At 56.2% G+C, this 24,327-nt stretch overlaps 1 protein-coding gene across 25 annotated transcripts in view; it reads left to right on the top strand.

Annotated features, from left to right (window-relative positions):
* OBSCN (obscurin, cytoskeletal calmodulin and titin-interacting RhoGEF) overlaps positions 1-24,327 on the top strand; it is a 182,985-nt gene that overhangs the window by 65,001 nt on the left and 93,657 nt on the right. For 19 of the 25 annotated variants that reach the window (XM_063095249.1, XM_063095241.1, XM_063095247.1 and 16 more), the window contains 28 exons: positions 595-870; positions 4,440-4,715; positions 4,985-5,269; positions 5,387-5,653; positions 5,795-6,064; positions 6,879-7,145; positions 7,477-7,743; positions 7,964-8,076; positions 8,180-8,333; positions 8,503-8,664; positions 8,755-8,859; positions 9,824-10,090; positions 10,343-10,612; positions 10,855-11,121; positions 11,224-11,490; positions 11,587-11,853; positions 12,816-13,088; positions 13,798-14,064; positions 14,252-14,518; positions 16,668-16,940; positions 17,454-17,720; positions 18,193-18,459; positions 18,561-18,824; positions 19,103-19,366; positions 20,032-20,154; positions 22,098-22,361; positions 22,914-23,177; positions 23,517-23,780. In XM_063095249.1, the coding sequence (XP_062951319.1) occupies positions 595-870; positions 4,440-4,715; positions 4,985-5,269; positions 5,387-5,653; positions 5,795-6,064; positions 6,879-7,145; positions 7,477-7,743; positions 7,964-8,076; positions 8,180-8,333; positions 8,503-8,664; positions 8,755-8,859; positions 9,824-10,090; positions 10,343-10,612; positions 10,855-11,121; positions 11,224-11,490; positions 11,587-11,853; positions 12,816-13,088; positions 13,798-14,064; positions 14,252-14,518; positions 16,668-16,940; positions 17,454-17,720; positions 18,193-18,459; positions 18,561-18,824; positions 19,103-19,366; positions 20,032-20,154; positions 22,098-22,361; positions 22,914-23,177; positions 23,517-23,780 (6,837 nt within the window). The remainder of the gene's footprint in view (positions 1-594; positions 871-4,439; positions 4,716-4,984; positions 5,270-5,386; positions 5,654-5,794; positions 6,065-6,878; positions 7,146-7,476; positions 7,744-7,963; positions 8,077-8,179; positions 8,334-8,502; positions 8,665-8,754; positions 8,860-9,823; positions 10,091-10,342; positions 10,613-10,854; positions 11,122-11,223; positions 11,491-11,586; positions 11,854-12,815; positions 13,089-13,797; positions 14,065-14,251; positions 14,519-16,667; positions 16,941-17,453; positions 17,721-18,192; positions 18,460-18,560; positions 18,825-19,102; positions 19,367-20,031; positions 20,155-22,097; positions 22,362-22,913; positions 23,178-23,516; positions 23,781-24,327) is intronic. The other 6 variants (XM_063095244.1, XM_063095242.1, XM_063095263.1 and 3 more) reach the window with 2 other exon arrangements.

The following is a 24,327-nucleotide window of genomic DNA, read 5'->3' as shown; positions in this document are numbered from 1 at the left end:
ACATGATAGTCAAAGATCCAGCATATAAACATGTAAAGACCTCCTAAAAATGAATGTGAAAAGACAACTCTATTGATTGCTGAGTAAAAGTCAAACCATTGAAGAGGAGACATTAGGGCCAGAAAGACTGGAGAAGATGCCAACCTGTGAGTCATCAGGACAGTGCACTAGAAGCCACAGGAGGTGCAGGTGCTCCCACAAGATGCCCCAAGCTGACAGCACTAGGAGCAGGCAGGAGTGTGGGGCCTTGGGGAGGGGGTCATCGTGTCCTGCATAGTCACGTGGGGAGATGCTGCAGCCTTACTGGGATGGAGGTGTGCATGCATCACAACCCCTGTCCTTCCCTAGAGGAGCCTGTGTCCGGGGGCCTTTCACAGTGTCCCCCACAGAATGACCCATGGAGCAGGGCCCGGATGGATGGACACATTGTGGTCATTGTGCTGAGAGGCGGTGGGGCTTCTCCAGGCCACACAGCCAGTGCAGGGCCTAGAGAACTTTCTGTCCCCTGCTTTCCCATCCAGGACTTCTTTGCTCCATGTGGCATTCCAGATGTAGATAGTGACTGTGACCTTCTGCATCTCCCTCTGTCTCCAGAGCACAAGGCAGTGTTCTCCAAAGATCAGCCTGTGTGCAGCGAAGTGACGGCTGAAGCGGGGGCCAGTGCCACGCTGAGCTGCGAGGTGTCCCAGGCCCAGACGGAGGTGACGTGGTACAAGGACAGGAAGAAGCTGAGCTCGAGCTCGAAGGTGCATGTGGAGGCCACAGGCTGCACGCGGCGGCTGGTGGTGCAGGAGGCAGGAAGGGTGGATGCTGGGGAGTACAGCTGCGAGGCTGGGGGCCAGAGGGTCTCCTTCCGCCTGGATGTCACAGGTGGGTCCTTTGTGATACTTCCTTTGTCTTGGTTGGAGGTAATGATGGGACTGGCTTGTAGCTCCAAGGGACCCTGCAGGTCTTCCATTAGACTTCACACCTGCAGTCTCCCATTTTAGTACCCACATCTGGGCTAGGTGAGTCTGATGGGAAAGGTATGCATGGAAGGGACAGGGGCATACCTCTGTTTCCACATTGTAATGCTTAATCACACATTCCCAGCACCTGCTCAGAACCTACTGGTTGTTCTACGTGTCCAGGACTCATGTCCTACCCAAAGCATGAGACTGAGGTAGACCAGATGTCTCTTGCCTAGGGACGTACTGCAGGTGCCTTGTGGCCTCCTGCATCTCACAAAGGGTTCTCCCTATGGAAACAGATTTGAGTTCATTGAACCAGGATAAGGGGAAATTTTAGCTACCCAATCATATTTGGAATTATATCAAGACTGAACATTGGGTTAGCCAAGTTTTAGGTGTTCTGGGACCCTCTTCTTTTTTTTACATGGGTATATGAGGCTACTTCAAAAAGTCTGTGGAAAAATAGAATTAAAAGATAATACAAATCTTTCCATGAACTTTTTGAAGTACTCTCCGTGTTTTGTTGCAGGGTCTGCAGAATAAAGAGCAGGGGATTGGTAGATCCGTGTCTATAATAACCTCACACATGTGAGGTTGCACTTCTGTTTTCAAAGAAAATCTTGTTTTCCTTTTATGTTCAGTTAGAATGTTCTGTATCAGAATTTCCCTTGGAAATTGATTTCTGGATTTAGAGATAAAAAGGAATAGTAGTTTATGGTACATTGGTACACCTTGGTAAAACTGAGTTCCAGTAGTAGCTGCTGACTGGTAAAGTGGTATGTATTTCACAGTGGTTCCCTAATGACTCTTATGTGTCTGTGACTATCTGGCCGATTTATAGAGAAATCTGAGGACTAACTTTTTTTTTCTATTGTTAGGAGAGTTTAACTTCAAAATAGTGTTGTCTGTTGTCCAACAGTGACTCCTGAGTGCCACAACATAACATTGGTATTGTATTAGTACCTAATGGTTTATTGGTGTGTATAGATACCAAAAAACCCACTATGTGTTTTTTGACATTATTTTAATAGTATATGACATTATTTTATGCAAACAGATTCAAAAAGCTTTGACAAATTGTCCAATTTCTAGAAAACTAAGTCAAAACTGATCCATGAAGAAATAGATCACTCAAACAGTCCTACAGCCTATTAAAAAGTAGAACCAAGAATGAAGAAAAAAGAAGTAGGACCAGTAATAAAACTTCTCATCGTGCAGTATGTAAGCCAAGTGGCTGTAGCAGTAAATTCTTCCACACATTCTATAAAGAAATTATTCTGTGTTCATGGAGATTCTTCTAGAGAATAGAAAATGAAGATGTAATCTTAGCCCATTATATGTTGATAGTATAGCATTGATACTAAAATCTCACCAGAAAATAGTAAGGATTCATATCATAGGCCAATCTATTATGGGTTTATCAGTGCCAATTTGTTAAATAAAGTATTAGCAAGGGCTGGCCCCGTGGCGCACTCAGGAGAGTGCAGCGCTTGGGAGCGCAGCGGCGCTCTTGCCGCGGGTTCGGATCCTATATAGGGATGGCCGGTGTGCTCACTGGCTGAGCGCAGTGCGGACGCCACTGAGCCAAGGGTTGCGATCCCCTTACCAGTCACAAAAAGGACAAAAAAAAAAAAAAAAAAAAAAAAATTAGCAAACTGAATTCAGCAATATACCAAGAGAATGAAACACTGTGACAGACAAAATTCATAGTCCAATTAGAAACACTAGAAAATCAAGATAAGCATGACATTATCAGATTAAAAATAAAAAATGATATAACAACTTCAATAAATGCAGAATAAAGTATTTGATAAAATTTAACACGGTAAATTCAGAAGAAATTATTGACAAAACTCAGCACCAATCATGCCATAAAATACTTTTTTTTTTTTCATTCTTTCTTTCTTTTTTTTTTTAATAAGATGACCGGTAAGGGGATCTTAACCCTTAACTTGGTGCTGTCAGCACCACGCTCTCCCAAGTGAGTTAACTGGACATCCCTATATAGGGATCCGAACCCGCGGCCTTGGTGTTCTCAGTACCACACTCTCCCAAGTGAGCCATGGTCCGGCCCATGCCATAAAATTCTTAACAAAGTATAAATAAAAGGGTTCTTTCTTAATTTGGTATGTGGTATTGCACCAAAATCACAAAGTGTGAAACCCTTTGAGATGGGACAACACAAGGAAACCACCTGTCACCACTTTTATCCAACACTATACAGCACAGTTAGGAGGAAAATAAAAGGTATAAAATCCAGGGAAAAAATGTAATTTACAGATTATACAATTTATCCAAAAGATAAATTATTAGATTTAGTAAGGGAGTTGAGAAAGATTACCACCAAAAAAAATCAATACAAAGAAAACATTTCTGTATGAATATAGCAGCATCAAGCAGCAGGAAAATGAAAGTTTAAAAGATTTCCAATAGTCTCAAAGGTATTATGTTGATAATTCCAAGTCTAATAAAAAATGTTTTAGAGGCTCTGTGGGGGGAAATTCCTAAACATTTTTCAGAGAGAGTAAAGATGTAAATAAATGGAAGAATCAAAGATGCTCATTCCCCATCAAAATCCAAACAAATGTATTTTTGGTAGGGGAGAGGAAGGGAGGTTGAAAAATGACAAGTGCATTTCAAAGGCCACATACAGCCTTTAAAGAAGGGCAAAGTGTAAGCACTTGTACCAGGTATCAAGACTTACAAAGCTCGGGTCATTAAGACGAAGGAGTCTCAGTGCAGGGTACTAATCAGGTGGAGAGAAGACAGCTCAGAAACGGACCTTTTATAAAATGACTCCCCTTCTCCACCCCCCTTTTTTAAAAGCAAAGCATCTGTGCCGGGTGTGAGGAAAGGATGGTCTTTCATAAATGCTGTTTTGAACGTTTAGCCATATGAAAAAAATGCAATAAAATTTACCAGTATCTGACCACACACCAGAGTCAACTCCAGGTGGATCAGAGACTTCAATGTAAAAAGGAAAATCATAAAAATCTAAAATGATCATGTAAATTTTTTTTTAAGGATTTCAGGGTAAGGAAACCCTGTTTTTAAGTACAGCCCAAATAAGCTAACCACATTGGAATGAGATTAATGTATTGGACCACATTAGAACTGAGAACGTTGATTAGAAGACTCCAGGAGATTGAAAAGGCAAAGCTCATAGATGGGGAAATATTTACTACACACCCAGTTGTCAAATCTCTAGCCTCTAAATATGTAAAGAGCTCCTAACAGTGAGTGAGAGAAAGACAGTGCTATTGATAATTGGGCATAAGCAGTCCCTCCCCAGAGGAGCCTGTCCCCTCCTGGAACAAACAGCCCCTGGGGCAATGGCAGGATGGATCGATAACACCGTAGTTGATTGTTACTAGTGCAGGCCCTGGAGAAGTTTCTGTCCTCCTTACCTCCTGTCCAGGCCTTTTTAAACTAGTGCTGCCTTCCTGTCCTAGGTGGTTGCTCTGACTCTGTGGTCCCTTCCCTTTCCAGAGCCTGCTGTGGTGTTTGCCAAGGAGCAGCCTGCACACAGCGAGGTGAAGGCCGGAGTGGGGGCCAGTGCCTCGCTGAGCTGTGAGGTGGCCCAGGCCCAGACAGAGGTTATGTGGTTCAAGGACGGGAAGAAGCTGAGCTCGAGCTCGAAGGTGCACATGGAAGCCACAGGCTGCACGCGGCGGCTCGTGGTGCAGGAGGCAGGGAAGGCAGACGCCGGGGAGTACTGCTGCGAGGCCGGGGGCCAGAGGGTGTCCTTCCGCATGAGCGTCACAGGTCAGTCCTTTGGGGTGGTGAATTAGTCTGGAGATGATGAACACCCTGCATGGACCCTGGAAGCCCGGATGGTGGCCAGTGGGGGGCGTCTGGCCCTGCTGCGTTCGTTTGTGCTGGCTCAGCAGAGCAGCAGCGTCTGAGAACTGGACGGGGTGGACCTTGAAGAGGGATGGGTTCCTGCTAATCTTCTCCGATGTGGCCCTGGAGGGGGGTGGGGCCCACCTAGGGACACCAGGGTCCCTGCTCTCATGCTGACTCACCTCCCTCAGAACTGGAGCCCGAGCCCTCAGCCCCCGAGAGACCCTGCCGCAGGGAGCCTCTGGTGGTCAGGGAGCACGAGGACATTGTCCTGACCGCCAAGCTGGCCACACCCTCTGTCGCCGCGGTGACTTGGCTCAAGGATGGCGTGGAGATTCGCCGCAGCAAGCGGCACGAGACGGCCAGCCTGGGGGACACCCACACCCTGACAGTGCGCGGCGCCCAGGTCCTGGACAGCGCGGTCTATAGCTGTCGCGTGGGCGCCGAGGGGCAGGACTTCCCGGTGCAGGTAGAAGGTGAGTGGTGTGGGGGATATTCAGGGACCCCTGTGTCCCAGAGTAGGGCGGGCTGGGGCTCAGGTCGCACAACCGGTCTGTGCAGAGCTGGGGCTGACGTCCTTTGCGTGCCTGCAGAGGTGATGGCCAAGTTCTGCCGACCCCTGGAGCCCGTGAGCGGGGAGCTGGGCGGCACGGTGACGCTGACCTGCGAGCTGAGCCCAGCACAGGCGGAGGTGGTGTGGCGCTGCGGGAGCACGCAGCTGCGACCCGGCAAGCGCTTCCAGATGGCCGCTGCGGGGACCCTGCGCTCGCTCACCGTGTCGGGCCTGCGCATGGAGGACGCGGGAGAGTACGTGTGCGAGTGCCGCGACGACCGCACCAGCGCGCGGCTCACCGTGCACGGTACGCGGCCGCGGGGCTGGGTACGGCCGGCGGAGGGCATCCCAGGACTGCTGCTTGGAGGTGGTGGTCTTTGGTGAGGCTGCAGTGGGCTCTCTGGAGAGCCCCTCCTGCCCGCTTCTCAAACAGACCTCCCGTCCGCAGTGCCCCGCGTGGTCAAGTTCACGTCTGGGCTGAGCGCCGTGGTCGCGGAGGAGGGTCGCGAGGCCACCTTCCAGTGCGTGGTGTCTCCCGGCGACGCGGCGGTCACGTGGTACCGGGAAGGCGCCCAGCTGCAGCCCAGCGAGAAGTTTGTCATATCGCAGAACGGCGCCAGCCACAGCCTGACTATATCGGGCCTGGAGCTGGAGGACGCGGGCCAGATCACAGCGGAGGCCGAGGGCGCCTCGACCTCGGCGGCCCTCCGGGTCCGAAGTGAGAGTTGGGGGCAGCAGGACCTGCAGGGCGGTCCAGCGGCTCCTTGCAGTGGTCTGTCCGGGGTAGCGAGGAGGAGACTTGGATGGGTCCGTGAGAGCGGCCACCTTTTCTGTAGGGGAGAAGATGAGATCCTGCGAGTGCACATTGTAGGGGGAAGTGGGTGGAGGTTGAGGCGGGCCAGGGAGGCTTCCTGGAGGAGGCGTTCCTAGGTTGAGTCTGGTAAATGGGAGGTGCCCCCTACTGGGGTTGGCAGGAGGTGGAGCTGAGCTTCCGATGCTGCTGAGGTCAGAGAGCAGGAATTTCGCCTGAAAGGAAGCGGGAACCATGGCAGGGTCTTGAATGAGGAAGAGACAGATGCACCTACTGGGAAGATCACGGGGCAGCCTGGGCTGGGCGGCCCAAGGGAGCCAGTTCCTAATTCCCTAACACGCGCGCGCGTCCCAGGGCCTTGTTAAAGCACACAAGCTGATGCAGCGGGTCTGGGCGTTGAGTTGGCCTGCCTCACCAGTTCCTGGAGACCGGATGCTGCTGGCCACTGGCCACACTTAGGAGTTCCAGGCGCTGGGGCATGGCGCGATGTTCAGGACAGCAGAGCAGGAGGTGGGAGGGGGACGGAGGAGGAAGCAGCCTCCCTGGGTCTCGGCTTCCTCCCATACAATCGTGCCTGTGCAGCTGTGCAGATGGCGCCTGATGGTGGCCAGGGCCTCAAGCAGCTTGGAGTGGGAATGTGGGGCCGCCTTGGTGCTCTCTGTGCCTTGGCTGTTCTGAGAGGGCAGTGACAGCCATGATCTCTCCTCTCTAACCATCTCAGAGGCCCCAGTGCTGTTCAAAAGGAAGCTGGAACCGCAGACCGTGGAGGAGAGGAGCTCGGTGACGCTGGAGGTGGAGCTGACGCGCCCGTGGCCGGAGGTGAAGTGGACGCGGAACGCGGCGGCCCTGGCGCCGGGCGAGAACGTGGAGATCCACGCCGAGGGAGCGTGTCACCGCCTGGTTCTGCTCAGCGTGGGTTTCGCTGACCGCGGGTTCTTCGGCTGCGAGACGCCCGATGACAAGACGCAGGCCAAGCTCACCGTGGAGAGTGAGCTTCGGGGCGGCAGGGGCGCACTGGGCCTGGGCGACGGGCATCTGGGAAGAGGGGGCTAGGAGCAAAACAGACCCCTGGGAAGGAGGGAGGGGCGGGCCTCTCCGCCTTGGGACGGGGCCTCGGGTTGAAGTGAGGAAGAGAGCAGGCGGACCTCCCCCTGTAGGAGCAGGTCCTGGGGGAGGAGGAGGCCGCTAGGGCCTTCACTCAGCTCTGCGGCCTCCTGGGGAAGCCGGCTGTGCCCACGTCCGGGGTCCGAGTGCGGGCTGGCTGGAAGGCGCGGGTCTGGGACAGCGGCTCACCCGCGCCCCTGTGTGCGTCCCCACAGTGCGCCAGGTCCGTCTGGTGCGGGGTCTGCAGTCGGTGGAGGCGCAAGAACAGGGCGCAGCCACCATGGAGGTGGAGCTGTCGCATGCGGACGTGGAGGGCAGCTGGACGCGAGATGGCCTGCGGCTCCAGCCAGGGCCCACGTGCCACCTGGCGGTGCGTGGCCCCATCCACACCCTCACGCTGTCGAAACTGCGGCTGCAGGACAGCGGCCTTGTCGCCTTCAAGGCTGAGGGTGTGAATACATCGGCGCAGCTCATCGTCACTGGTGCGTGGGGAGGGAGAGGCAGGAGGTTCCCACTCCACAGCGTGCCCGCCCTTGCCCCCAAGGTGGCTCAGGGAGGCAGGTGGGGACAGTGTGGACTGGGACGTGGAACCCTGCCAGGGAGCTCAATCCCAGAGCCAGCTCTGTGACTTCCCCTGTACCCTCTGGGAAGACAACGCCAAGCTGTTTTTCTCACCTCCCCTTCCCTCTCCTGCTGCCCCAGAGCTGCCTGTGAGGTTTACCCGCCCGCTACAGGATGTGGTGGCCACTGCAAAGGAGAAGGTGACCCTGGAGTGTGAACTGTCACGTCCCAACGTCGACGTGCGCTGGCTGAAGGTACCTCTGTTCCCCTGGGGACTCCTCTGTCCCCTTCCTGCCTCTCACCGTGGGCAGGCAGGTTGGTCACCTCAGCACCTGACCTGGCCTCTTTCTTGCACAGGATGGCGTGGAGCTGCGGGTGGGCAAGACGGTGGGCATAAAGGCCCAGGGCTCTTGCAGGAGTCTCATCATTCACCGGTGTGAGCTTGGAGATCAGGGCGTCTATGTGTGTGATGCTGGTGATGCTCAGAGCTCGGCTTCTGTGAAGGTGCAAGGTGAGGGCGGGCGGGGCAGAACTGGGTTGGGTGGCAGAACCTCCTGGCCCCCTAGGGCTCCAGTGTGGTGCTTGGCCACTCTGACTCTGCCTCGACTCCTCCGTACATGGGGGAGCTGGGTGGGGGGTGCTGGGAGGGCTCTGTGGCAGGGCCTTGCTCGCCACCCTAGGCCGCAACATCCAGATCGTAAGGCCCCTGGAGGATGTCGAGGTGATGGAGAAGGAAGGAGCCACCTTCTCCTGTGAGATCTCCCACGACGAGGTGCCTGCCCAGTGGTTCCGGGAGGGCAGTAAGCTGCATCCCAGTGACAACGTACGCATCCGCCAGGAAGGTGCGGCTGGCAGGCGGGCTTCAGGTGGGTGTGGGCCCCACCTCCAGGCTTCTCCCCTCTGCCCCAGTGCTGAGTGGCCCTCCTCCCCAGGAAGGACATATATTTTGATCTACCGGAGGGTCCTGGTGGAAGATGCTGGGGAGATCAAATTCGTAGCCGAAAATGAAGAATCACGAGCCCAGCTCCGAGTGAAAGGTGAGGAGGGTGCGGGGAGGGCGGGGCTGGACGTTGTGTGCACGCACGCATGGGTGCATGCACATTTGCAGGGTCTTGCAGGTCAGCTGGCCCAAGACAGACCTGGGGTTCCCCAGGCCTTCCCAGGGCAGGGACAGCAGTGACTCGGGAGGAAAGAAGGGTTGTCGCCTCCTCAGCAGGAAGATGGGGACAGGGGAAGGGGCTTTGGGGGTGTGAGAACTCGGGGTCACCTCCTTTGTGTAAAATGGAGATGCCAGAGAATTCTGTTTCTTGGGGATGCAGTCTGTGTTTGAGAGAAGGGGTGCGAAACTCTGGCAGGTGGGAGGTCGTGGTTCTACCTCATGGCTTTGATAAAAGTCAGGAGTGGCCAGGGATGTGAACGAGGAAGGATCCTTAGATAGGTGGGGTGAGTGTGGGGTGGGGTATGTAGGGGTGGGGCTGGGGCATGTGTGGTGGGACATGGTCGCTTGGAAGAGGACTGAGCAGGCACACAGGATGAGGGAAGGCGTGTGGGGGCTGGGAGGTGAGTGCAGAGTGGGGATGCGTGGGGTGGGACACATGGGCACTGGAGAGAAGGCAGGGCATGCACACATGGGGTGGGGGTATGTGAGGCAGGGCATAGGCTGGGTGGGGCACGGGCCAGGGTATATGGGGCAGGATGAGAACATTCAGGGCAAGGGTGCTCCGGATGGAGATGGGGTGTGCCCACTTTTCTGCTGGTTAATTGTAAGCAGTCAGCAGGTCCCAGACCAGCCCTGAAGAAGACACTCAGCCTGGCCCCCTGCTCACTGTGGTGGGTAGCTGCCTGTGGGCTGTTGGGGTCAAGCAGGCGCAAGGCCCTTGGCTGCTTGAGGCCCAGAGCACAGGCCCAGCCGGCTTGTTGGAGCCCGCTTGGGCAAAGCACCCAGCCCACAGGTGCAGGAGTGCTGAGCCGCAGCCCCGAGTCTCTCATTGGCTCCCACAGAGCTGCCAGTGACCCTCCTGCGCCCTCTGCGGGACAAGATCGCCATGGAGAAGCACCGTGGTGTGCTGGAGTGCCAGGTGTCCCGGGCTAGCGCCCAGGTGCAGTGGTTGAAGGGCAGAGTGGAGCTGCAGCCGGGTCCCAAGTATGAAATGGTCAGCGACGGCCTTTACCGCAAGCTGGTCATCAATGACGTGCAGCCGGAGGATGAGGACGTCTACACCTGTGACGCGGGTGACGTCAAGACCAGCGCCCAGTTCTTTGTGGAAGGTGCGCATGGGGCAGGGTGGGTAGCTCTCTCATATGCTGAGGGAAGAGTCTACTGCTTCTATAGCTTGCCCTGGTGTTCTCGAGGTGGACAGATCTGACAGGGGCGCTGTGGGGGCCTCTGGGCAGACAGAGCAGGATGTTAGCATGTGTGGGGTTGGGGAGAGGGTTTGTTCCAGCAAGCAACCCAGAGCCTCAGGAAGGGAGGTTGGTCCTCCCACAGGACCCTGCCAGTGACACGCCCCTTGCCCACAGAGCAATCCATCACCATCGTGCGGGGCCTGCAGGACGTGACAGTGATGGAGCCTGCTCCCGCCTGGTTCGAGTGCGAGACCTCCATCCCCTCGGTGAGGCCACCCAAGTGGCTCCTGGGGAAGACGGTGCTGCAGGCTGGGGCAAATGTGGGCCTGGAGCAGGAGGGCACTGTGCACCGGCTGACGTTGCGGCGCACCTGCTCCACCATGACCGGGCCCGTGCACTTCACCATCGGCAAGTCCCGCTCCTCCGCACACCTTGTTGTCTCTGGTGAGTGCATGGTACACTCTGGCGGGGGCACCCGTGGCAGGGCTGTGAGTGGACACAGAGCAGGGCTGTGGGCGGATATGGCTCAGAACCACGAGTGGACACAACTCAGGAGCCTGTGTGGTCAGGGCCTTGAGTGGATGTGGCTGAGGGCTTTGGTTGGACATGGCTTAGGGTCTGGGGCAGGCCAGGGCAGGTGGTCTGGTGTCCTGTGGGTCTAGCTCTGCTCTCTCTCTCCTCTACAGACATCCCTATGGTGCTCATGCGGCCACTGGAGCCCAAGGTGGGGCGTGAGTTGCAGTCGGTGGTCCTGTCCTGTGACTTCAGGCCTCCTCCCAAAGCTGTGCAGTGGTACAAGGATGATGCGCCCCTGATCCCATCCAACAAGTTCAAGATGAGGCTGGAGGGCCAGATGGCTGAGCTGCGCATTCTCCGGCTCATGCCTGCTGATGCTGGCATTTACCGGTGCCAGGCAGGCAGTGCCCAGAGCAGCACCGAGGTCACCGTGGAAGGTAGGAAGCCGTGCAGGAGGGGGCATGGGGATGCCGAGAGGGTCTCTGGGAGTGGGGACAGCCAGCAGCAGGGGCACTAAGGCCCCAGTGTGTTCCTTGCAGTACGGGAGGTGACAGTCACGCAGCCGCTGCAGGATGCTGAGGCCACAGAAGAGGACCGGGTGTGCTTCTCGTGCGAGCTGTCCCATGAGGATGAGGAGATCGAGTGGTCACTCAACGGGACGCTCTTGTACAATGACAGCTTCCATGAGATCACCCACGAGGGCCGCCGCCACACACTGGTGCTGAAGAGCATCCGGCGGGCGGACGCGGGCACTGTGCGAGCCTCCTCCCGCAAAGTGTCAGCCTCTGCACGCCTTGAGGTCAGAGGTGAGCTGTCTCTGCATGCTCTGTGGGGTGTGCGGAGATCCCTCATTCCCTGGGATGGGTGCCTGGCTTCCCTCACCGGCCATGCCCTCCCTGCAGCGAAGCCGGTGGTGTTCCTGAAGGCACTGGACGACGTGTCTGCTGAGGAGCACAGCACACTGGTCCTGCAGTGTGAGGTCTCAGAGCCTGAGGCCCGCGTAGTGTGGCGCAAGGATGGTGTGGACCTGGGCCCTAGTGACAAGTACAACTTCCTGTACACGGCGGGCATGCGAGGGCTCATGGTGCATGACCTGAGTCACAAAGACGCCGGTCTGTACACTTGCCATGTGGGCACCGAGGAGACCCGGGCCTGCGTCAGTGTGCACGGTGCGTGTCCACGTCAGCTGGAGCTTGGAGAGGGTGGTGGTGCCGAGATCGGGTGGTCCTCCTTCATCCTGGGTGACCCTCTGAGATCGGAGAGCTGCTCTGCTGAGCCAGGATTGGTCAGGGGAGCCTCCTGCAGGAGCTGGGGGATGAGAGGTCAAGGAGTAAATGGCAGGAGGCTGTCCTGGCCCCGCCTGGGAGTCCCCACAGGGCTAGAGATGTTCACTGTGTGCCACGGCAGAAACCGGGTGTGGGGGGAATGGGGGACTTAAGGGGAGCCTCCTGAAGGAGGCAGGAGGGAGAAGCTGGGGTGCCGGGCAGGGGCTGCACAGGAAGGGTTCCTGGGCCAAGGGCACAGTGTGCTAAAGCAGCAGGTGGGCTGTGGGTGGGCCACTCTCCTGTGCCTCATGGAGCCTCAGAGAGGCCTAAAGATCACCAGGCTGGTGGATGGAACCATCACCTGACCCAGCTGTGCTGTCTCAGAGGCTCAGGTCCTCTGCAGCACATCCTTCTCCACCAGGGTCTGGTTTCCTGACTGTGGCGGTGGCTGCCTGTCCTCCTGTCAGTGGTTGCTATCTTGGCCCTGCTACCTGTGATCCTGGTTTCAATCCCTACACGTTTTGGTTTTGTCAGTGTGTACAGCTGGCCTACTGTCTTGGGACCCTGTGGTGGGTCCTGGATAGCCTCGCTGGTTGGTGCTAAGATGGAGGGAGATGGTAGCGTAGTGAGCTGGTCCTTGGCTGGACTCACCCTAGAGAGGAGGAGGCCCCCCTTCCCTCAAGGCCCTGTCCTTCCTCTCCTGGAGGGGATGAGCCAGGACAGCTGCAACCAGAGCCCACAACTGTTGGTCGCCCCAAGACCAGGTGTGGCCAGCGGAAGGCCAGCAGGTGTGGCCCCAGGCAGTGCCGCTCTCTCGGGTAGGCATCTGTGGGCTGCTGGCATGATGAGTCTCCCATGGCCCACAGACCTGCTTGTGGGCATCACCAAGAGGCTGAAGACGGTGGAGGTGTTGGAGGGCGAGAGCAGCAGTTTTGAGTGCGTCCTGTCCCATGAGAGCGCTGACGACCTAGCCATGTGGACTGTCGGTGGGAAGACCGTGGGCAGCTCCGGCCACTTCCAGGCTGTGCGCCAGGGCCGCAAATACACCCTGATGGTCCGAGACGCTGCGCTGAGTGACGCTGGGGAGGTGGTTTTCTCTGTGCGGGGTCTCACCTCCAAGGCCTCGCTCATTGTCAGAGGTGAGCACAGCAGGTGGGATGGGGGCTTGTGGCCACGGGCTGCAGGGGCTACTGAGCACACGCCCCTCCCCAGGGGGCCAGGAGCTGCCAGGGGGTGCTTCTGGGGACTGTCTCCCCCATCTCTGGTGAACTCCCCTCCTAGAGGCCAGTGGTGGGGACACCTGGGGCACCTGTTGGGGTGGTGGGGGAGCTTCTGGTCATCTGAGGGGGGTCAGTCTCTCGGACGAGTGTCCGCAGTCCTCTGTGCAGGCTCAGGATTCTGGTTTCCAGTTCATTGTCTATCCTGAGGGGTTGGTAGCTCCCAGCACACGTGTCCTGTGAAGCCCGTCTGAGGATACTAAGCCAAGTGTGAAATCAGCTGTGAAACTGCCACCAATATTTGCGGGCTTGTGCTCCTGCCATGTACACTTGGTGCAGATTGGTGGAGCTCGGCTCACAGGCGGCACCACCCTGTGGCCACACTGAGTTGTGGGGCTCTGGACGATGCTGAACATTCGGGATTCTGTGGTCCCATATCCCCTCACCTCCCAGGTCCTGCCTTTGTGATGGGGGCTTCGGCATTTCAAGGCCCTGAGGCTCCTGGGGTTCGAGGTCTCAGAGTTTGATTTGGTCTCCAGGGACTGTTCCCAAATGCCTGTCCCTGTCCTCATCCTGGCTATGGCTGGCACCGTGGCCATGCCCTATGGATGACCGTCTCTGCTCCCCTCAGAGAGGCCGGCAGACATCACAAAGCCTCTGGAAGACCAGCAGGCCATACCAGGGGAGGACGTGGTGCTGATCTGTGAGCTATCCCGGGCGGGCACGCCAGTGCGCTGGCTGAAGGACGGGACGGCCATCCGCAAGAGTCAGAAGTACAGCGTGCTCAGTGAGGGCACACGGGCCATGCTGGTCATCCACGGAGCCTCACTCAAGGATTCGGGCGAGTACACATGTGAGACAGAAGCTTCCAAGAGCACAGCCAGGCTCCACGTGGGAGGTGAGCACCACACGTTGCCCCACAGGGGCCTCTCTCCCTCAGCCAGGCACAGTCTCCCCTTCTTCTGTCCCAGGCAAAAAGGGCTCGCCCAGGTCCCAGAGTTCCATGGCCGTGCCAGGAGGAGAACAGGGATGTCGTGGGGTCTGTGCAGGCCTCACGCTCCACCTGTTCCATTTCCCTCCCCCAGAGAAGGCAAACCGGTTCACGGAGGAGCTGTCTGACCTGCAGGTGGAGGAGAAGGGCACGGCTGTGTTCATGTGCAAGACGGAGCGGCCCGTGGACACAGTGACCTGGTACAAGGGTATCACTGAGCTGCAGACCTCGGAGAAGCACATGCCCAGCCAGGAGGGCCTGACCTTGAGGCTCACCGTCAGCTCTCTGGAGAAGGCAGACAGCGACACCTATATCTGCGACATTGGCCAGGCCCAGACCCGGGCCCAGCTCCTGGTGCGAGGTGAGGTCACCCAGAATGCTCAGGCAGAGGCTTTGATTGCGGTAGACCCTGGAAACTCGAAGGCAGTCGGAGATCGGGGAGCCCAGCCTGAGTGTCCCCGTCTCTAAGGGTGGAGGGGCTCACCCTGGGTGGTCTCTGAGGCTCTCCAATGCAAGCGCTCTGCATGTGTCTGTGCATACGACGTGTCGCTTGTCCCACATGTGCTGACAGCCAGGGAGCCTTGAGTGTTCCCCAGGGAGAGTGTACGGTCACTGTGACCATGGCTGGTCATCATAGGGGATTTTTGTGTTTCCACGTTTGAGTGGTGGTTTGCAATCGGGAGGCAGTTGAGGGCTCTAGTTCTCCCTGCTTGGAAGATAAGAAAGCTGGTCTTTGAGTGGGTTGGGGGCTGGCCCAGGGCCAGAGGGCATGTGACCACAGCTTTCGCTCAGCTGAGCACTGGCTGGCATCCAGGGCTGAGGCTGCTGGAAGCCCCTGCTGGGGTCTGACTATAGGAACCACAGGGTTCAGTGCCCGGAAGGCCTCTGCAACAATAACTGGAAGTAATGTAAAAAGACAGCTTCATTCTGTTGTTTTCCTTTTTTTTTAGTGAAATCAGTGAATTCAATAAATGCAGTGAAAGTATTTTGTAAGCACAGTAAAAGCCCCATGATCTCATAAAGTTTGCATTCATGTTAATCAAAAAACTCAGTTAAGGTGAGAATCATAAAAATCACGAACGGTACCAGTTACAAATTTAAAACATGCATATGTCCTCCCATCCGGTGGGGTAGGCCAGGGCCATTTCTTCGTGTGTTGGTCCACAGACAAGAGTTCCACCTCTCCTGCCCTGTGGGTGTCCACTCCTTTAAAGTGGAGTCATACCTTCAGGGCACTTGAGAACGTGGAAGGAATCAGAATGCAGGATCCATCTCAAAACTGGTGAATTCTTTCTCATCTTCAGCACTCATCACTCAACAGCAAAAAGTTTATTTCTAGGAATTTACATTTTAAAAAATTTATTTGGTTTATTTTATTTTTATTGACGTATACACATTCATGGGACACAGAGCTGACCGTCAGCACCTGTGTCCAGAATGTGATGATCAGATCAATGCTGTCAGCATGCCTGCTACCTCAGATTGCAGGGATTTCCTGTGTCCCCAACCCAGCCTCTCCCCAAACCCTCCCCCCACCCCCTCCCCCTGGCTACCCTATGTCTGCTCCCTCCCTCTGCAAGTCCAACACACCACGGTGGTCTTTCTTTCCTTCTTTCTCTCTTTGCTCCCACTTATGAATGAGGACATGTGATATTTCTCTTTCTGTGCCTGGCTTATTTTACTCAACATAATTTTCTCCAAGTTCATCCATGTTGCTGCAATGGCAGTATTTCATTCTTTTTTTTGGAAGAGTAACAATATTCCACAGTGTATATATATACCACATTTTTCTTATCCAGTTGTCCATGGTTGGACATTTGGGTTGGTCTGTGTATTGGCTATTGCAAGTAGAGCTGCGATGAACACAGGAGTGCAGGGATCCTTTTGACACGATGATTTCCATTCCTTTGGGTATATACCCACAAGTGGGATTGCTGGATTGTACAATAGTTCCATCTGTAGTTTGAGAAACCTCCGTACTGTTTTCCATAGTGGCTGTACTGTTTTACAATCCCACCAACACATTTTCTATTCTCTGAAGCATTCGATTTAAATTCCAATATGGCCATACCTCTTTTTTTTCACCCCTGAGTTTCACCTATGAATACAAGATTTAATTACCTTGCATGATTGTGATGACAAGCACAACTGGTTTGGGAGCAGACAGCTGCTCTGTGTGAGCACAGTTCCATAGGAGGGGCATGAGGACGTTGGAGGCCAGAGGGGAACCCCCAGCCCGATCATTCAGCAGGCTGCGGACTTGCCCAGTGAGCTTTGCAGAAAGACCCTGGGGGTGGAGGGAGCTAGGTTTGGGGCTCAGAGGTTGACCTACGACAAACATTTTTGGACCACCAGCTCTGATCTGCTTACTAGTTTCCAAGTCCCATCAACACAAGTGTGTTAAACAGAGCTGCTTTTGCTTGGGCCTGGGAAGCACCATATCTCCCTAAGCAGGGGTCCGAGTTCACCTCAGATGGCAGATTCCTGACGGGCCCGTCTGTGCCCCACAGGCCAGAGAGTGCTCATCACCGAGGACCTAGAGGATGCAGACGTGCAGGAGGGTTCCTCAGCTACTTTCTGCTGCCGTGTGTCCCCTGCTGACTATGGGCCAGTGCACTGGTTCTTGGATAAGACCCCTCTGCATGCCAATGAGCTCAATGAGATTGAGGTCCAGCCTGGGGGCTACCACATACTTACCCTGCGGCAGCTGGCGCTCAAGGACTCGGGCACGGTTCACTTTGAGGCAGGCGACCAGCGGACCTCAGCCAACCTGCGGGTCACTGGTAAGTTGTGTGCCTGGGGGACCAGGATAGTGGTGGGTGTCACCAGATGGTCTGTGTTGCTCAGTCGTGTGGTCTCTGCCTATGGGGTGAGGGCTCAGATCCCAGGGAGGCGAGCTTGGAAGACTGAGTGGAACCTTTTAAGGATGAATTGTTTCTACATGGTGTGCAGAATTTGTGGCCAGTGTGGCATGGGTTGGCTGTGTCCCCGCTGGAGTGGGAACCATGCAGACCCTTCCCTGTCCCCTCGACAGAACTTTCTTTTTTTTTTTTAGCATCTGGTGGTATGGGGATCCAAACCCTTGACCCTGGTGTTATAACACTATGGTCTAACCAATTGAGCTAACCAGCCAGCCTGTGACAACCCCCTCTGTGGCAACAGCCTGAGGGCATCAGGTGGCAGGTGACCCAGGGTGTTACCTCCTCTGCAGAAAGATCTGGGGTTGCTCCCTGTTGGCCCTTGAGCGGCAGCGCAGTAGCCCACATGCACCCTGTGCTTCTCTCTCTGTCCCCCAGAGAAGCCAGCCGTCTTCTCCCGGGAGCTCTCAGATGCCACAGTCACAGAGGGCGAGGACCTGATCCTCGTCTGTGAGACCACCATTCCAGACTGCCCCGTGTGCTGGACCAAGGACGGGAAGGTGCTGCGGCCATCTGCCCGGTGCCAGCTGACCTATGAGGGCCGCCGGGCCCAGCTGGTCATCACAGGTGCCACCATGCAGGACGGTGGGCGCTACAAGTGTGAGGCCAGTGGGGCCGGGAGCAGCTCCATCGTCAGGGTCCACGGTGAGCCCCCCCAGGCAGGGCTTGGTTCAGGCGCCTGTGGCTCTCATTCTTGCACAGGCAGATGTGGACTTGGGGTGAGGGGCTGCCCACAAGGAGCCAAACACAGAGGGGACCCCAGAGTACCATCCAGCTCCTCATCTCTCTATTAGCGCCCACCCTAATGACCTCATTGTAACCTAAATATGCTTTTTAAAAGACTGTATCCCCAGTCACATTCTGAGGTCCTGGGTTAGGGTTTCAGTGTACGAATTTTGGGGAACACAGGTCAGGTCATAACACTCAATCCTTCTGTCTGCTGCTGTGTGGCTTGCTTTTCTGCTTACATTTTCTGACACAGTAGTCTTAGGGTCACTGCCACTGGTCCCCAATGTAGAAGCCATGCCTGCCTGCTGCCCCTAGCTCTCCACCACCGGGGGGACCCCAGGTGGCATCTTGGATGGGGAGGGCAAGCTGAGCCCATGGCTGTCTGCAGCTCGGCCAGTGTGGTTCCGGGAGCCCCTAAAAGACACGGAGGTGCTGGAGAGTGGTGCCGTGACTCTGCGCTGCATGCTGTCGTCTGTGGCTGCACCCGTGGAGTGGCGCCGTGGAGATGACATCCTGAGGCCCGGGGGCAAATACAGGCTGCGCCAGGAGGGCGCCTTGCTGGAGCTGGTGGTCCAGGACCTGCAGCCCCAGGACAGCGGGAAGTACGCATGCTCCTTTGGGGATCAGACAACCTCCGCCACACTCACCGTGAAGGGTAAGTGTTCCGTTGCCCTGCCCACGTGGCCCCATGTGGCCCCTTCATCCAACTTAGGAGAATGAAGACTGTGCTCTCTGTGTCTGTCTGCTTTGTTTCAGCCCTGCCTGCCCAATTCATAGGAGGACTAAGAAACAAGGAGGCCACCGAAGGGACCGTGGCCACAATGAGGTGTGAGCTGAGCAAGGCGGCTCCTGTGGAGTGGAGGAAGGGGCCTGAGACCATCAGAGATGGGGACAAATACAGCCTGAGGCAGGACGGGGCCGTGTGTGAGCTGCAGATCCGTGGCCTGGCCGTGGCAGATGCCGGGGAGTACGCGTGCGTGTGTGGGCAGGAGAGGACCTCGGCCACACTGACCATCAGGGGTAAAGACCACGTGGCCAGTAGATCCACATTCTGGTGTCCTAGTGTTGGCTTCCTGCCTCCTGTCTCCATTCATTTCATGTTCTTTTGACTATGCATGGAATTTTTTCCAGCTGCCTGGGCTGTTGTACACATCTGGAGACACCAGTTTCTGTAGCCAGGTTCCCACCCCTCGTGCCACTGCAGATTCTGTCCTGTTGGATTCTGTGTGTTGTCCTCTGTCCTGTACCCCAATGCTCTCTAGAGAGTCTGATGCTCTCTGTGTGTGACCTTGTTGCAGCTCTGCCTGCCCACTTCGTAGGAAGACTAAGAAACAGGGAGGCCACAGAAGGGGACACGGCCACGCTGCACTGTGAGCTGAGTAAGGCAGCCCCTGTGGAGTGGAGGAAGGGGCCTGAAATCCTCAGAGATGGGGACAGATTCAGCCTGAGGCAGGATGGGGCTGTGTGTGAGCTGCAGATCCGTGGTCTGGCCGTGGCGGACGCCGGGGAGTACTTGTGCGTGTGTGGGCAGGAGAGGACCTCGGCCACGCTGACCGTCAGAGGTAAAGACCGTGTGTGGCTATGTGGGCCCATGACTGTGTGTCAGCACTTTTTCATGTCCCTTCTCTCTGCCCCCATCTGTGCTTCAGTCCCTGCTTTTCTGTGTGTGTGTCTCCTTCATGTCTTCAGCCTGTCTTTCACGTGTTGTGTGGGATGTGTCCTGAGAGCTAGAAAAGGCAGAACACAAGGGGTCCTTCCCAGCTGCTGCTGGGGTCACAGCCAGGGGTAGAGGAGATGAAAAGAAGCAAACAATTAGGAAACATGGAATTACCGGTCCTTGCAGGCAGCACACCAGGAAAAGGAATTAAAGGTGAGAGAGAACAAGTCCAGGAGGCAGGAATGTCAGAGGGGAGGTTAGATGGGAGGGCAGCCAGGGCACATGTGCCAGGCATGGGAGGCGAGGGCGTGGCGTGGGTGACACAGAGGCGAGGGTGTGACACGGTGCCCAGCGAGTTGGAGGTGAGGGTGTGTGCGATGTAGTGAAGGCGAGGCCTGTCCTTTAGTTGTCCCCCTGGTTGCGGTCTTGGAGCACACTTGCTGACCTTGGTTCTGGTGGCCCTGCTGTCAGCTCCCATCTGTGTCTGTCGCTCATGTGGTGTGCGAGGCCCTGTGTGAGTCTACAGGCTGCTGAGTCTGTGTGTCCCTTGTCTTTCCCATTTCTTCCCAGTCCTCACCGTAGAGTTGAGAAAAGGTCTGGGGCCTGAGTGGGTCACAGAAGGGGCCACAGCCACAATGGCATGTGACCTGTGGAGTGCAGGAAGGAGCCCGAGATCCTCAGAGATTGGGACAGGTACAGCCCAAAACGCAGTGTACTGGGGACTCGCGGCCCGGCTGTGGTGGGTCCTGGGGAGTCTTGTGCGTTTGGAGTTAGCAGCGACCTTGGCTGGAGCTGGGCCCACCATGGAGATGAGGCTACTGGACCTGGTTCCCGAGCCCATGATCTCACGGTCATGTCAATAGGGCCCTTGGAGGACTTGGGTCATTTTCTTCACGGGAAGTGGATGGAACGAACACAGACGTCGATGAAGGGCCTGGGGTGTCTCAGGCAGAGCAGATGGAAAGACACCTCTGCAGGCTTGAGAGGTTTCCTGTTGAGGGCTCTGGTGGGCTCCACTCACATGACAAGGATGGACTCCCCAGGGCAGCAGAGGAGAGGGTTCTGTGGCCAGGTGTGGCCACCCCTGCCTGTAGCAGGCGGTCCTTGCTCTGTGCACAGTGTGCATACCCCTGTGGAGAGGCCTGGCTGCCACGCCATCTCGGGCTGCAGGAACAGGGCACAGCATCCATAGCGTGGAGGCACCGGATCCTCATGCCGTCAGACCTGCCAAGAGACCACAGAGAGTTGTGGGATCTGAGGCCCGTCATGTGGGTGCAGCACATTGGAAAGAGACCGCACAGGAAGCTGCTCCCTCACCCGACTCCAGGAGGTGCCACCAATGTCCAAGGACCCAGGGTGGCCTGGCTGCCAGCCAGGGTGGTAGATGTCTTACCCAGACCACATGTGGACCCCCTTAGAGGATACTGAGCAGAGGACATCTGCGTGTTTGGAAGTTACCACTGGACCACAAAGTCCCACAGGTGCCCTGAGCCACTTGCCTCCAAGACATCTAGGGGGCTGGAGCTGGGCACCCTGGGGGCCCCAATCTCTGGCTGGCAGGCAGGGGAGGCCACCCAGCCTCAGTGCACAGCAGCCAGGAGCCAGCTGCCTCCTCCCTCCCTCTGATCTGTGGCGGCGCCTCCCACGTGCTCCTGTGTCTGGGTGGGTCGCTCCTGCATTTGTTCATTTGCTCATTTCTTCATGCACTAGGTTCAGGCATCAGGGAGCCTGTCACAGGTGGGCTCTGCCTGCACCGAGAACACGGTGACATTCCAGGAGGACGGTGGCACTCTCTTCCCTCCTGGCTGGGGTGGTCACTGTTTCTGGTCTGTCCTGGTCAGTGTTGGACTCTGGCCTCAGGAGCGTCAGGAAGCAATGAAAAGCAGGCACTGGTGGGACCACGTGGGAGAGGTTTAGGCAGCCTGTTCTGTGTCTCCTTCCTCCAGCCATCCACCAAGATCACCAGACAACTGTAAAACAGAGCCGCAGAGGGGTCCATGGCCACAGCGTGGTGTGAGCTGAGCAGCCTGCCCGAGCCTGGGTCCTGGGGGATCAGATATAGTCTGAGCCAGGACAGGCCACGGGAGATCCTGGGAAGGGAGCTATCCCTTCTGGTCGCCGCCTCTGCCTGTCCGTTCCATGGGTCCCATAGCCATTTCCATGTACCTGTCCTCATCCCAAGGTCCTCACTGAGCATCCCAGCTCCTCCATAGCCTTCCTTGCTGGCCTTTGCCTGGATGGGCACCACTGGACGGTCCTGTGCTTCTGCTGCACCATTTCCAGTCCACTTGTCATGTGACCATGCTTTTAACCTGTTCCCTTCAGAGTGTGTTTCATTGTTGACTGTCCATGTCATGTCTCCCAACATTCTCTGGAGAGCCTGATGTTCTTTGTGGCCTCCGCAGCCCTGCTAGCCAGGTTTATAAAAAGTATAAGGCTTGAGGAGGCCATGGAAGGAGCCGTGGCCAAATGTTGACAGGCTGAACCAACACAAGCCACAATTCGCAGAATGTGGTTCCCATATCGCGTCTGTGCCCAGTGTCCAGTTGGGCTTAATGTATTTGCCATGCTGTCCAAGTCCTGTCTCTTGCATGTGCACAGTATGATTGTGTCCATGTCTTTCTGATCCTCACCAGCCCTGCCTGCCAAGTTCACAAAGGGTCTGAGAAATGAAGAGGCCACAGAAGGGGCCACGGCCACGCTGCATTGTGAGCTGAGCAAGAAGGTCCCCGTGGAGTGGAGGAAGGGGACGAAGACCCTCAGAGATGGGGACAGATACAGACTGCGGCAGGACGGGGCTGTGTGTGAGCTGCAGATCCGTGGCCTGGCCGTGGCAGATGCCGGGGAGTACGCGTGCGTGTGTGGGCAGGAGAGGACCTCGGCCACACTGACCGTCAGGGGTAAAGACCTCACATGGCCAAGTAGTTTTGATGTGCACATACTGACTTCCTGCTGTCCACTTTCACTCATTCCACATTCTCTTCCGGTGTCTCCGCCACCCTCTGCCCATCACTTCATGGAATCCCTTCACCTTCTTGGGCTGCTGTATGAACCAGGAGACAGCAGCATCTGTAGCCAGCCTCCCACCCCTCGTACCACCATGGTTCTGTCTTGTGGTCCTGTTGGATTGTGTGTCTTGCCTTCAGTTCTGTCATGTCCTGTCACCCAACATTCTGGAGAGAATCTGATGTTCTCCACGTATTTCTGAACTTCTCCGGTCCTGCGTGCTCGATTCATATAAAGTATGAGACCTGAGGAGGCCACAGAAGGGCACAGCCACAATATTAACAGGCTGGACCGACAGAAGCCACAGTCCACAGCCTGTGCTCAGCACACCCAGCACATGGCCCATGTGCAGTAGGGTTTTGTGTCTTCTCTGTGCCGTCCACGTCATGTGTCTTCCATGTGCTCAGAGAGTGTGATAGTGTCTGTGTCTTTCTGGTCCTCCTCAGCCCTGTCCGCCAAGTTCACAAAAGATATGAGAAATGAAGAGGCCACGGAAGGGGACACGGCCACGCTGCGGTGTGAGCTGAGCAAGGTGGCCCCTGTGGAGTGGAAGAAGGGAACAGAGACCCTGAGAGATGGGGACAGATACAGTCTGCGGCAAGATGGGGCTGTGTGTGAGCTGCAGATCCGTGGCCTGGCCGTGGCAGATGCCGGGGAGTACTCGTGCGTGTGTGGGCAGGAGAGGACCTCGGCCACGCTGACCGTCAGGGGTAAAGACCATGTGTGGCCATGTGTGCACATTTATAGGTTGTTGTCACATCACCACCTTCTGCTTCTAAGTTTGGCTCAACTCCTGTGGTGACCCTGTGGGTTTCTGCCCACTAATTGGGGTCCTCTGGGCATCTCTCACCTTTCCTCATCATCCATAAGATGTCCTCATGTTCACGTCGTTCCCCCTTGGCCATGTGCTTTTCTTGCCATCCGTGCATTTGTTCTTGTTCACGTCATGGTCCTTTGGCAGTGTGTGTGGCTCCTGTGGGTTGCTGTGTCCTGCACACAGAGACTCCTAGACAGTCAGATGTTCTCAGTGACTCCTTGGTCCTTCCCAGCTCTGCCTGCCAGATTTACAGAAGACGTGAGAAGCCAAGAGGCCACAGAAGGGGACACGGCTGTGCTGCGGTGTGAGCTGAGCAAGGCGGTCCCTGTGGAGTGGAGGAAGGGAATGAAGACCCTCAGAGATGGGGACAGATATAGCCTGAAGCAGGACGGGGCCGCGTGTGAGCTGCAGATCCGTGACCTGGCTGTGGCAGATGCGGGGGAGTACTCGTGCGTGTGTGGGCAGGAGAGGACCTCGGCCACGCTGACCGTGAAGGGTAATGACCTTGGATGGGCACCTGAGTGCCTTCTCTCTTTTCCTACCTGACTTATGTGGTCTGTGCTCTTCTGTGTCTCTCAAGGTATTTGTCATCTCATTTCCACAGCCACTCTTCTGATTCATCCCACAGGTGCACAGTGAGGACTCATGGTTTGGACTAGTCTAGGCTCTGGAGCTAGAGACCCCAGTGGTGAATAGTGCAGGGGCCCAGTGAGGCACCAGTGGACATGCGTCAGGGTGTAGGAGAGCTTGCTTGGTGCCACTGGCATCTTGCTGGAGTCTGTGGATATGCCCGGACTCTTGGGCTTCAGGCACGGAGGTGAGGGCATGTGTATCCCTTTGAGCAACATGCACAGCAATGTTGGGAGCCCAAAATGAGGTGGCCAGGCAGGCTAGGACCCACTGAATCTGTTGAGAGTGATTGACTTTGGGGAATGTGCCAAGCTTCTGAAGAGGTGCTGCCTCAGTCTACTGAGGTTGCCATAAAGTACCACGGACTGGGTGGCTCAAACAACAAAAATTTATTTTGTCACCATCCTGGAGGC

The sequence above is a fragment of the Cynocephalus volans genome, chromosome 4, assembly GCF_027409185.1.
Source record: "Cynocephalus volans isolate mCynVol1 chromosome 4, mCynVol1.pri, whole genome shotgun sequence".
Taxonomy (NCBI): domain Eukaryota; kingdom Metazoa; phylum Chordata; class Mammalia; order Dermoptera; family Cynocephalidae; genus Cynocephalus; species Cynocephalus volans.
Note: the sequence above shows the minus strand (reverse complement) of the source record. Positions and strands in the feature narration are given on the sequence as shown.